Genomic DNA, 13,209 nt, shown 5'->3' with positions numbered 1-13,209 from the left:
CCAGACTACATTTTTTATAAAGGATACCGTCATAACCTGTCCCTGTCCAACATTCTGTTTTGATTGGATTCAACCTCTGAATCCCGTATGCTTCACTGACAGATCACTAATCTGGGGGCATGTATACACAGCAGTTGGGAGGTGTAATTCCCAGAGTGAGTAGAGGTACATGAGCTAGCTCTGTTCGAACTAGTGCACTAAAAATAGCAGTGTGGCCATGGTGGCACTGGTTACATCTCGGATTAGCTACGTGAGTGCAATCCTGTCCAACCCTGTTGGTGGTAGGTACCCAGGTTCCTAGCCCAAAGCTGCAGCCCCTGCCACTTGGCCACATTGCTGTTTTCAGAGTGCTAGCTCTCCCAGCTGCTGTGTAGGCAAACCTTGCGTGTCTCATGTGCGCTCCCAGGTACAGGCCCCCATCAGATACCCTTCTTAGGTGGTGGGGTCCTGCAATCCAGCCACCAAGATCCCAAAACCAGTGCCACAGCCCTCCCAAGCCCCCAGTTGCTTAGACACACTCCCCACGGAGTCCACCTAGCTGTGGGAACTCGGGTATCTTAGTTACACCCTTCAGGGACAATGTGGCAATAAAGCAAGGCAGCACAGGCTTGTTACAGGACTATCTTATCACACACACTTTACTTTTAAAAAGCACAAGAAAATTACAGATTTATGGAAAATAACAGCCTTCTGAACACACATTCCCTCAGTCTGACCTCTCCACCCAGTGAGTCATGGTCTGAGACCTTAGGCCACACAGCCCTTCTGGCCTTCTCAGCGTGGCCATCTTGGTCTCTCTGACTTAGAGAAGTAGTTCTTTTAAAGCTGACTGTCTCCTCAGTGAGCTGGGGGCGGGAGCAGGTCCAGGCTTCAGGGCTCCCCATCAGTTGGCTTCTCTGTAGAAAAGCATTGAAAGTCAATGGACCTGCTCATAGAAAACCCATTATTTTGGTAGGGAACAGTCATTCACTGTTGATGTCCCTTGACAGTTATGTCACAGCTGCTCAAACAGTTTGTCTACTAGGTGTCAAGCCTCTGCTACAAAATCTACACTGAAGGTTGTTCTTCGAGTGCTTGTACATGTGCATGCCATTCTTGCTGTGTGTGTGCCCCACGCATAGTCATCAGAAATTTTTCCTTCAGTGGTATCCATCAGGGCAGCAGGAGCACTCTCTGCTGTTGCCCACGACTGCATGCTGATATAAAAGGTCCAGCTGCCCCAGATTCCGCTCAGTTCCTTCTTACCATCCATGATGGCTGTTGGACTTGCTTGGCTTGCCGTAGCAAGTGCTCTTGGAGTGCTTGTTATAAATTTAATGTAAATAGTTGCTAGTTGACCAGTACTTAGATAGTAGTGTAGCCTTAAACTGTACAAGGCTCCTGGGACATGCAGTCTTGTGCACATACCAGATTATATCTCAGGGTTCTTCAGAGTTGGTTGGCCTCCATTTATTCACTAAATTGTCACCATCTGAACTCTCTGCTGATTGTGCTCTCTAGCATACTGACATCTCTAGATTGGTGGACAGACTTGGTCAATGTATATGCAGGCATTCCCTTGGCCTGCTATCAACCTTTGCTAACATTGATGATGGATGTGGCTGCCTGGGAGTGGGGTTTATCTGGGTCCCCTTTCAAATTCAGGGTTTTTGGTCCTTATGGTCTCCTCATGTCTCTACATATCAATGTCAGGGAGATAAGGGCTGTCTGCCTAGCCTCTCAGGCTTTCCTATCTCAGGTCAAGGGAAAAAGCCTGTTTGTCCTCACAGACAACACAGTAATAATGTTTTTCCCCAACAAGCAGGGAGGAATTCTCTGTTTTCCACTTTGTCAAGAGTCTATAGAACTTGTGCATTGCTAATTCAATCAATCTCAAAGCCTCTTAAGTTCCAGGATTGCAGAATGAGCTTGCAGACCACCTAAGCAGATTGTTTGAGTCACCACAAGCGGTCTCTCTCCCTGGATGTAGCCAGGTGCATTTTCCAGCAGTGTTCACAACCAAGGCCAACAGGAAATGCCATCAGTTTGTTCCTTACAAGGTTGCAGTCCCGGTTCCATCATGGAAACTTGCCTACTGTCTTGGCTGAAGAAGCTGTGCTATGCTTTTCCTTAATTCCACTTGTACACAGAGTGTTGCAAAAGATCAAATGAGACCATGCCCAGGTTATAATAATAGTCCCATGGTGGTCCTGGCAGCACTGCTTCTCCACTCTCCTGGATCTGTTGGTAGAGGCTCCAATTTCACTTCCTTTGGACCCAGACATAATTTTGCAGGATCTTTGTCAGGTGCTCCACTGGAACCTGCAGGTACTTCATTTAACAGCCTGGAGGCTCTATGGCTAAATCAAAAATAGGAGTCTTGCTTGGAGCAAGTTTGCAATGTTGATTAAATAGTAGAAAGCCCTTCACCAGACTATTTACATTTTGAAGTGGAAGCATTTTTCCATCTGGTCTTGTCGATTTTGGGTTTCACCAATGCAGTCCTCAATCCAGTGTATCCTGGACTATTTATTACACCTAAAACATTCATGGTTGGTGATTAGTTCTGTCAAGGTCCACCTAGCAGCAATATTAACTTTCCATCCTTATTTGGACAGTCATTCTAAATTTACTGATGATATGACAATCAAATTATTGAAAGGCCTGGAAAGGTTGTACCCTCAGAAAAGGGAACTTAGTCCTCCATGAGGCTTGAACTTAGTTTGAGCCATTAGCAAGGTGCTCTTTGCCACACCTATCATTGAACATGGGGGTTTTTTTTAGTAGCCATCACTTTTCCAGGAGTATGGGTGAGCTACGTGCTCTGATGTCTGAACTTCCTTATAAAATTTTCTTTAAGAACAAAAATATATTTGCTCATCCAAGATTTATCTCTAAAGTGGTATCTAACTTTCCTATTAACATGTCAATTTACTTACTTATGTTTTACCCCAAACCTCACACCAATAAGAGTAGCAACCCCTGCACACCCTCGGTGTTAGAAGGGCTTTGATGTTCTACATAGATAGTACTAAACAGTTCCAGTTTTCAACCCAACTATTTGTGGCCATCACAGACAGGATGCAGGGTCTTCCAGTCTCTTCACAGACAGTTTTTGTGGATAGCATCCTGTATTCGTGTATGTTGTGATTTGGCTGGCATTTCCCCAACAAGCAAAGTAGCTGCTCATTTCACAAGATCTCAAGCAGCCTTGGTGGCATTTCTTGCACAAGTCCCCATCCAGGACACTTGTAGAGCAACAACTTGGTCTTCAGTCCACATCTTTGCATCCCATTATGCCAACACTCAGCACTCAAGAGACAATGCTAAATTTGGATGAGTTGTCCTTCTGTGTTACATAGATTCCAATCCCTTCTCCTTCTTTATGGCTTATGGGTCACCAAGAGTGGAATGCTCATGTGCATTCACTTGAAGAATAAAAAGAGGTTACTAAACTTCTGTAATTGTTCTTTAAGATGTATTGCACACTTCCATACCATGATCCATCCTCCTGTCCCTCTGCATTGAAGTTGTCTGACAAGAAGGAACTGAGGGTGCTGTGGGAGGCTGGGCACTTTATATTGGAACACAGTGGCACATGACAGGAGAGGGGACTCAGGCTGCCCTGATGGGTTTTTCTGAGGGAAAACTTTCTAACAACCGTTTGCAGAGCATGTGCACACGAGGAGTGGAATGGAGATGTGCAACACATCTTGAAGAACAGTTACGAAAGATTAGTACCATTTTTTAGTATTATAAATGGCGGGGCATTCATGGCATTCATAATTTGACACACATCTCTGACTGTCACAGCTCAAATACGTGATCTATAATTACATGTGTTCTAAATGTATATTTGTATGTTATATACATAGAAGAGTTACAGGGAACCAGTGTGTTTCTGTCCATCTGACAAGATATTCTCTGTGAAGGATTATTAACTATGGCATTTGACTCCCCTTTAATCTGTCAAAGCTTGAATTTGCAGGCTTGTAGGATATATTGCAATGCCCATCTTTTTTTTGGAGCCTTCTCCAGCACGGTGCTGGATTGTTAGGTGCTTTTGTTAACATGTTGATATAGCATGTCCTCCAGTTTTAGTATCTTTTGAGTTATGATATTTTGTATGGTAATATTGGGTGCCACAATCAATGTATCTTTTTTATTTTAAGTTTTGTATAAAATCCATCTCCAGTTTATATAGATACATTAAAAGTTGAAATAAAGTAAAAGACTAATCTCTCAAAAACAACCCTTCTAGCCAATTACAGAATAAGATTATGAAAGTCATCTGGTTTGGCAGTGTCATAACCATAAGGATAGCCTAAAATTCCTCCTTACCTCTAAGGGGTTAAGAAGCTCAAATAACCTGGTTGACACCTGACCAAAGGAACCAAAGGGGACAAAAGATCATTTCAAATCTGGGGAGGGGGGAGAGGCTTTGTTTTGGGTTCTTTGTTTCTATGTTCTTTTGCTCTTGGGACTAAGAGGGACCGGGTATCAATCCATGCCTCCAAACCAGTCTTTCATATTACATAAATTATAAGTACAGCCAGGCAAGGTGTATTAGTTTATCTTTGTTTTCTCAACTTGTGAATTTTCCCTTTGCTGGAGGGAGGTTTATCCCTGTTTTGTTGTAACGTTGAAACTAAGGCTAGAGGGGTTCCTCTGTGTTTTGTGCATCTTTTGTTACCCTGTAAAGTTATCTTACAACCTGATTTTACAGAGGGGATTTTAACCTTTTCTTTTTTTTAATAAAATTCTTTAATAAAATAAAAAGATTTGGGTCTGTGTTCACTTCATAACCAATTGGTTAGGATATTATTCTCAAGCCTCTCCAGGAAAGGGGGTGTAAGGGCTCGGGGTATATTTTGGGGGAATGGGATCTCCAGTTGATCCTTTCCCTGATTCTTTGTCTAAATCACTTGGTGGTGGCAGCATACTGTTCAAGGACAAGGTGGAATTTGTGCCTTGGGAAAGTTTTTAACCTAAGCTGATAAAAATAAGGTTGGGGGTCTTGCATGCGGGTCCTCACATCTGTACCCCAGAGTTCAGAGTGGGGAAGGAACCCTGACAAGCAGTTTGTTCCAAACTCAGATATTGGCCCAGATTCGTTGAGGTTCAACACATGTTTTGGAAAACATCCAGGAATTTCAGGCTAGGCCTTAAACAAGCCAAGTTTTGTGCAATTTTGAATCTTCTTTTAGTTGGGAAATCTCCTTCACTTTTGTTGTCTTCTGTGTTAAGCAGGCCAGTGGCCTGTTAACATTCTCATTGCTGATGTCTTGGTGGGGGCAACAGTTTTAAGAGAATATTAAAATTGACACAATGGATCAGACCAGTGGTCTGTTAGTTTAGTTTCCTTCCTCACTGTGGCCAGAACCAGATGGAAGAGAGACCCATAATTACAGAATAAGCTGTCCATAGTGGAAGTTTGTTTGTCTAATGCTTATTTTTGACTCTTACTAAACTCTTGCTCCCATTGACATCTTGTGAAATTGAGTTCCACAGGTTAATTAGGTGTTGGGTATCAAACAAAGAAAAAGATATTTTCTTTTATTCATTTTAAATTGTTTTTCTTTCAATTTCATTGAGTGTTTCCTTGTCCTTGCAGTATGAGAGGGGGAAATAGGTATGCCTGATTTTTCTGCTCTTTCCTATTCATAATTTTTTTACAGTGTTGCCATGTCTCATTTCTAAAATAGGTGGTACCAGTCTTCTCTTCATATGGAAGTATCTCAAGGCCTTTACTTGTTTTCATCGCTGTTTCTCAACCTTTTCTATTTCTGCTCTTTTTTTGAGATAAGTGAGCAGAAAGGCTTCTTCTTTCCTCTTCATTCTAAAGCTATCTGTCAAACATCATCGGGAACAGGTGACCTGTCTGCCCACATTCTTGAGTGGTTGTATCAGAAAAGTTTCTACTAGTCCCATTACTACTGGCCAAATTTACCTTATTCTGGGACCTGAAATGCCCCAGAGCTGAAGAAGAACTGTGCAAGCTTGAAAGCTTGTCTCTTTCACCAACAGAAGATGGTCCAATAAGAGACATTATCTCACCCACCTTGTCTCTCCAGTGTTTACTGGGTCAATTGACTATCCCCATGTATTTATATTGAAGTTCATTCTGTTGGGTGTGTTATATGTAATATCTATTAACAGGTTTGCATTTGGATACCCTTGTTCAGTTTTTATTTTGTTAATTATGTTAAATTGTATTTAAATTTGTGTCATATTATATATATTGTACAGCTCTTCAAGATTCTTGGACATGGAGTGGTTTATAAATAAAATTATTGCCCCAGATTTTCAAACCTAGGTACCTTCATCAAGGTTTAGGCATGTCATTAAAAACTGGCCTGATTTGTCAGAGGTGCTGAAGAGCTGCTGCTGTTACTGACTTTAGTAGGATTTATGGTTGCTCAAGACCTCTGAAAATCAGGCCACTTCCATCTAAATGTTTAAATATGGATTTAGGAACTTCTGTATAAGCAGCCAACTTTGAACATTTTTGCTATTATTATCATTGTAGTTATGCTTATAACTTGGATAAAATTATAAAAAATATCATTTTCTTTATAATGTCAGAAATGCATCTTCATTTAAAACTATCGCTGCTTACACTGAAATAATCTTAGCAAGGGAACATTTTCCTTCAGACGATATCCATTCTGAACACATTCAAGGATTTAAAGCTTGAGTCTGTGATGAAGCATTGGCACTGTACTGGGTAAAATAATGTAGCCAAAGATATCACATATCTGTTTTATTGAAGAGAGGTACAGTTCATTATCTTAAGAACTGATTTGTAAAGAAAGCAAAAACATTCTGCACCGACTACATGTATTTTTCCACAGTTTAGAGGGAGACAAAAATGCATAACATGCTGCTTTCAGACAAGTATTGTCAAAAGTTTCTGTGATTCATGAAACCTTTTTTCCCTAGCATCAGTCTTATAATTTCACTTGAAGTGTAGAAAGAAAAAAAAAAAGTTATACTTTTTGTTTATAGCTTTTAAATATTATTTCATTTTAAATGAGTTATGAAGTCATGATATTGCATACATATCTCATGTATTTCAAATATCCCTGAAAAAAGTAACGAGAGATCCAAACCAGAACTTTGGTCTGAATACACACACAGTGCCCCAAAATTTTAGGAAAATTGTATCCTGTACTTCCTGTAAAATAATGATACAATGAGGAGAAAAAAACTAAGAAATCTAATGCAATTTTAAAAATCAATTTAATCTAATTTGGGCCTACAAATGCAATATGCGTTAATCTTAATTGTACAGTTATAGTTTCACTACAGGCAGAGTTAAGGTTGTTTGAGTGCCCCATCTTCTTTTCCATATCTTCCCTTGTTTGGTTCTTTTAATTTAATCTTAACTCTGGATTTCCAGAATTTGTAATGCTAGTTTTTGGGATAATTACAATATCCCATGGTGTGCTTTACTTTAAATTATTCATGTGTACTTTTAACTGTAATTTTGTCTTAATATAATTTTGTCTGGGTATATAAAGAGAGGTTGAAAAGATTGGGATCTGTGTAATTTAGATAACAGATTGATAAGGGGGGATATGACAGAGACATACAAAGTTGTGAATAGTACAGAGGATAAATATGTGTGCTGTATTTACCTTTGTTCTCATACTACAAGAACAAGAAGACATTCAAATGCACTGAAGGCATTAAATTTGATAAAGGAAACACTTTTAAACAAGCCACATAATCAAACTATGGAATTGATAGTCACAAGGTATAATTGAAATGAAGATGTTAATAAGATTCTTTCCTGCTTTTCATATAAGAAGCTTTAAATGTATCAGTTCTACATGCACTATTATCTCTAAAGGGAGTCTTGTAGGGTCCCTGTTTATACATATGCCAGGTCGAAATCTGTATGTATTTTTTTGTTTTTAGCAACAGGATTTTCACACGCTCGTGAGCCATAAAGTTTTATAAGTTCTCATTAATCTTCCAGAAGATCCAAAATAATAATTAGTAAGATTGAGTAATAGTTTTCAGTGACTCAAAAACTAATAATTTGGTTCAAAATGCTATTCTGTGTGTTGTGTAAAATTAACACAACTATGCATTTTTCTTTGAGAATGTCATAGAAATAATTGTGTCTGTCCTTACTGAGAGTTCAGCCAGGAGAAGCGACTGCAGAAGGAGTCAAACTGGGGCCTACAAACATTCTACAGTTTGGCTCCTTCTGCAGTCGCTTTAGAGAACTACAGTTTTGACTCTCTCTTCCCTTTCCTCCAAGTCTCTTCATCTGTACTTCACTCCACATCTACCCCTTTTCCCTTCCATTCAATGTCCTCTCTCTCTCTCTCTCTCCATTTTTCTTTCCATTCAGCTTACCCCTAAGTAAACCCACCATAATAATAATAAATAATAATTGTGGAATTGCCATGATGTTTGCTGCCATCATATTGTTCAGTCTGATTGTGTATTATATCTAAGGTTAAGATTTTGTGACAGTTATTTTTAGTAAAAGTCACGGACAGATCAGGGGCAATAAACAAAAATTCATGGCAGATGTGACCTGTCCGTGACTTTTACTAAAAATAATGGGGGGAGAAAGAGAGCTGGGAGGAGGGAAGGAATGACAGCTGGAGCCCCATGGCGGGGGAAACAGCCCCAAACCCATAGACATGCGGGGAGGCACAGCTTTGTCCTTGCCACAGCCACTAGGGATGGGGCGCACAGCCCCAGCTTCAGCCTCACCAAAACCGCAGGGTGGGGGCACACAGAACCAGTTCCAGGTCTGGCTCCAGGCCTAGATGAAGGCATGGGGGTGGGGAGCACACAGCCCCAGCTGCTGGGGGCAAAGGAGCACACAGCCCTGACTCTGCCACCGGCTAAAGGCCTAAGGGGCAAAGAGGGTGCACAGCCTGGCTCTAGCTGAAGCCGCGGCTCGGGAGCGCACAGCCCCAGTTCTAGCCTGGCTGAAACCACAGGTTGGAGGTGCAGTGCCCCAGCTCTGGCACCACCCAAAGTCGTGGGGGACGAGGGGATGGCACATAGCCTCTACTCTGACTGAAGTCGTCGGGTGGGGATGCACAGCTTCGTCTCCAGCCCCAGATAGCTCTGGCCCCAACCAAAGCCACGGGTCAGGGACTCACAGCCCCAGCTCTGCCCCCACTGCTGACAGCTGAAGACAAAGTCACAGAGGTCCAGTAAAGTCACAGAATCGATGACTTCCATGACCTCTGTGACTAAATTGTATCCTTAATTATATCCCTTTCTGTATCCTGTTTGTCTTATTTATTTAGATTGTAAGGTCTTTGGGGCCAGGAACTGCCTAATACTCTCTGTTTGTGCTTGGTACTGTATAATGGGAACCCATTCTTGGTTGGTCCCTAGAACATATCATAATAAACATAATTAATAATAACAAAACACTAACATAGCCAGTGTGTGCTATAGCAAATTCCTCTTTGCATTAGTAATTAATTTCATGCAGTTTGAAAATTCACAAATGATTTAATTGTGAAGTACATTAATAATGATAACCTATACCAAAAATTTAGGATTTTGAGAAGTCATTTATTTATCAACTACACACATATCAACTGTGCTGTTCTGCTCACATTCAGGTTGCATACATCATTCTTGCTCTGATCTCCTTAAACTGGAAATGGAATAGTGGAGAGAAAGTTACAAGCAGAGCTATGCTTCTCCTAAGCTTCCTGCATAACTTTGGAGGAAGAATGGAATTTTGGGAGTCTGATGTTGTCAGTGTATGGTTTAACATCGTATTAAGTTTGTGTATTTTTTCCTCAGCATGTGACTGTACATGCCAAAATGTGGCTGCTGTTACATATTTGAATAAGGATCCATGTAGTTCCTGTTGTAACTATGTGGTCAGTGCTCTAGGGGTAAAGGGGCATGTTTTCCTATGATCATATTTGATTTCCACATGCATCTATCCATTTTTCATTTTAAATAAATGAACAATGTGAACTTCGATTTAATATGTTTAAAAAAATCCATGACAAACTTTCTGAATGCCTGCATAAATCTGCATAATGCCTTTGAATTTCTTCATTGGATGCTAGTGAAATATGGTATCGATTTTAAGCTACTTTTGCTGAACTGCAAGCTCTCAGGAGGGGAAGAACAGTCTGCATCTCCAGCCTTGTTATCTACTTATCAGTGATTGGGCTGTAGTGTGATATAATCCCCTACTAATGAAAGGCTCTGGGATTTTGATTTTCAATAGTAATGCCCCATAATTGAAAAATCTACATCTGACTGAAATGAAAAACTGAACCATTTTTGTTTATAATTGTAAATTGGATGCTTTTAATGTTTTTAATTATTTTTGTAAAAATATCTTAGTAATATTTCTGGAGAAGTAATTATAAAGCATATTTATTAAGGTATTTAGTATTATGATGTATAAAGAAGCAGTAAAACATGCCACAATATGCATTTGTCAGAAAGTTATGCACGTTTACACACTAGTGTGTTTTCTATTGATAAGATGGCTGTTTACATTTTTAAAAAGTAAATGGCTGCTTTCACCAAAAAATGTATCTGTTGCAGAAATCAGTAGTAGGTGTGGGTATATATACATGTATCTGTACACATACATTATATATAAAATGGAAATTATATATAATTTGCTCTATAGGTCATTAGCTGGGTTTGAATACACAGTCTTCATTTCCACAGTTCAGACCTCTTTCACTTCAGCTGTAAGAGTAAAGTTGGGCAGGAGATGGTTTTCCCATCCCATGAGACTTTTTGAGATTTCTGAAAGTTTTCCCATCCCATATTGGGATAAAAAAAATCACAGAAATATTATCAGCAGTCTGTGGAAAAGCTGGGACTAGAGCTCATGGTCTCCTGGCTTGAGCTCAGTGCATTTTTCCATATACTACAAAGCATTGTGTGGGAGTCTCTATCCCTCTTCCTCTGAAATCACATGACTGTAGGAGCTTATCACATATTTGCAAGTGCTCCTGCAGAAGGGGCCAAAATCACGTTACTTGCATAAATTCAGTAGAGGTGGCAACACTAAAGCCTTCAAAACTATATTGATGGTCTTCACAGATGATCAGAGTAGCAAGTATTTCTTGTTGCTAATTTGTTTTTTGTCTTTTTTACAATATGTTATTAGTGCAAACCCTTGCAATATTCTAACAAATTAAGGTTGTTTTTCTAATGCTTTTTACTCTGTGCTGACCCACACTAATTTCAAAGACGTATACTCCTTTCACAGAAGTGAATGGCTGCAGCAGGGATTCTTGGAAGAGGAAATGTAATCAGCAATCACTGTCAGAAAACCTTACAGGCCATGCAGTAAAGTACCAAATGTCCATAGAGGTCTTACTCTATGCAAAGAGGTTAGAAAAGATCTGACACAACAAAGTGCAATAATCATTTTTTGAGTGCCTCGATTTTGGGATATCCACCTGATATGTTGTAAAGGAAACTGATTTTCAAAGGGTGAATGGTTCAGCATTTTCTAAAAATCAAGCCTCTCTAAGGCATCACAAATGATACACCCCAAATCACTAGTTACTTTAAAAGATCTTGGCCTAAATATTTCACGTTTTTTGTTTTGTTTTTTTTTTTAAAAGGTGTATAATTATCATGAGGCCTTGCTGGGGATCAACCCACACGTTGTCTGGATAGAAAGGATCCCTTACCCTCTTAGGTTATTCCTAAGCTGGTGAGAGATTTTAACTTTTATTTTGTAATGTGACTTTCCTTGTTTTTAAAAATAATTTGTAGTTATTATTGTGTATTTGATTAATTGAGACATAGTTTGAATTATCAATATCTTATTGACTGATAAATATTTTCAAAATATTCATTGCAAAATATCAAGTGCTAACATGTTCAAAACATTAGGAAAGATTTAGCAAGAGCATTTGGATATAAGAAAAAAAGGAGTTTTTCTAGTTTTCCAGGTCAGATGAGGTGGGTATATTGTTGATCCAGGTGGCAGTAGCTTTACCTCCATTTAATCAAAGTGCTTTACTGATTGGCTGGTGTCAAAAGTTTTGTCCAGTCTTCCTTGACTGATGTCGTCGTAACGCAGAGGTCAACAAGGTGTGTAGGGAAAATATTGCTCAGTTTTCCACTAGAAAGGTGGAATTTAGTAATATATAATAATACGTAGCTCTTATACAATGGAAATATCAAGACAGGCTTAAATGTAGCAGTACTTCTAAGCATTAGTCTTATATTTGACACATTTGGGTTAATTTTCAAAGAATTGCATGGGGTTTTAGTCACATAACTCCTATCTAACTTTAATGGATATAAAACCCCATCCACAGCTTTGAAAATATATCCCATAGTGTTTCCTTTGTGGCTCTGTGTTCTGAAATGTAATGCATAAGAGGAAAGCTAGTAAAGACATGTAATTTTTGTGCATTGTATATAATCCTTATGACGGCTCAAAAGAAAAATTATCATACACCAGGATACATTGTACTCTAGCCATCTGTTCTACATAAAAATCACATATTTTACATTATTTGGGTATTAAAAATAATCACATCTTAGTTCTCTAGATTTGTTATACTTCTCTAAAATAGAGTTATGTTACCATCACTTTTGTAGTGGCTGGCAATAAGCCACAGATGAAGGGCAGCAAATTCAAAGGATATTTTTCTGTACCTTTTTGATCATTGATGAAACATTGTTAGAAAATAATTTAGAAGATTTTTTCATTAAAATATTCCACTATACGTGAGGCTCTGTGACAGATGCTATCAGTTTTTAAATTCTATTATATTAAATATTTAGTTAAATTCAACTAGATTTGGAGCAGGGTTAGTCATTTCTTCGTTAAGGTTGAAATTAGATCCCCATTTGGACAGTGAGTCTGATTTTCAAAGCCCCTTCTCTTTCCTCGTCAAGAAAGCAAACTTTCTGAAATTTTGCATCCCAAATCCTGCTGCAGGGTAGAGTTTTCTGAGAAGTTGAGTAGAAATCAGGCAGTATTTTAAAGTTATGGTGTTTTGAAAAAATAGCTATAGTTTCCTGTTTTTATTATCTTGTATTTTGTTTGGTTGACTTTGCTGAGCAGAAGTGCCTTTTGTTATTTTGGGGCAGTTAATTCAGGGCACAGGTTAAAAAGATATAAGGAGTTTTTAATTGCATAAACAGAATGTAGTATAATCCTTGTTCCCTCATTATTACCCCATCTAAACATATACATCTACCAAATATTAACATTACCTCCTTATAAAAGATTAC

General features: G+C 39.0%; 1 protein-coding gene across 14 annotated transcripts in view; it reads left to right on the top strand.

The window, feature by feature from the left end:
- VPS13B (vacuolar protein sorting 13 homolog B) overlaps positions 1 to 13,209 on the top strand; it is a 921,736-nt gene that overhangs the window by 427,665 nt on the left and 480,862 nt on the right. Inside the window, exon 21 of one of the 14 annotated variants that reach the window (XM_038388378.2) lies at positions 5,685 to 6,282. The exons of the other annotated variants lie outside the window; for them this stretch is intronic. Within the exon in view, the coding sequence (XP_038244306.1) occupies positions 5,685 to 5,780 (96 nt within the window). The 3' untranslated portion in view covers positions 5,781 to 6,282. Of the gene's footprint in view, positions 1 to 5,684; positions 6,283 to 13,209 lie in introns of those variants that run through there. 14 annotated transcript variants of the gene reach the window in all.

This window comes from Dermochelys coriacea, chromosome 2 (assembly GCF_009764565.3).
Source record: "Dermochelys coriacea isolate rDerCor1 chromosome 2, rDerCor1.pri.v4, whole genome shotgun sequence".
In the NCBI taxonomy this organism is placed as follows: domain Eukaryota; kingdom Metazoa; phylum Chordata; order Testudines; family Dermochelyidae; genus Dermochelys; species Dermochelys coriacea.
Note: the sequence above shows the minus strand (reverse complement) of the source record. Positions and strands in the feature narration are given on the sequence as shown.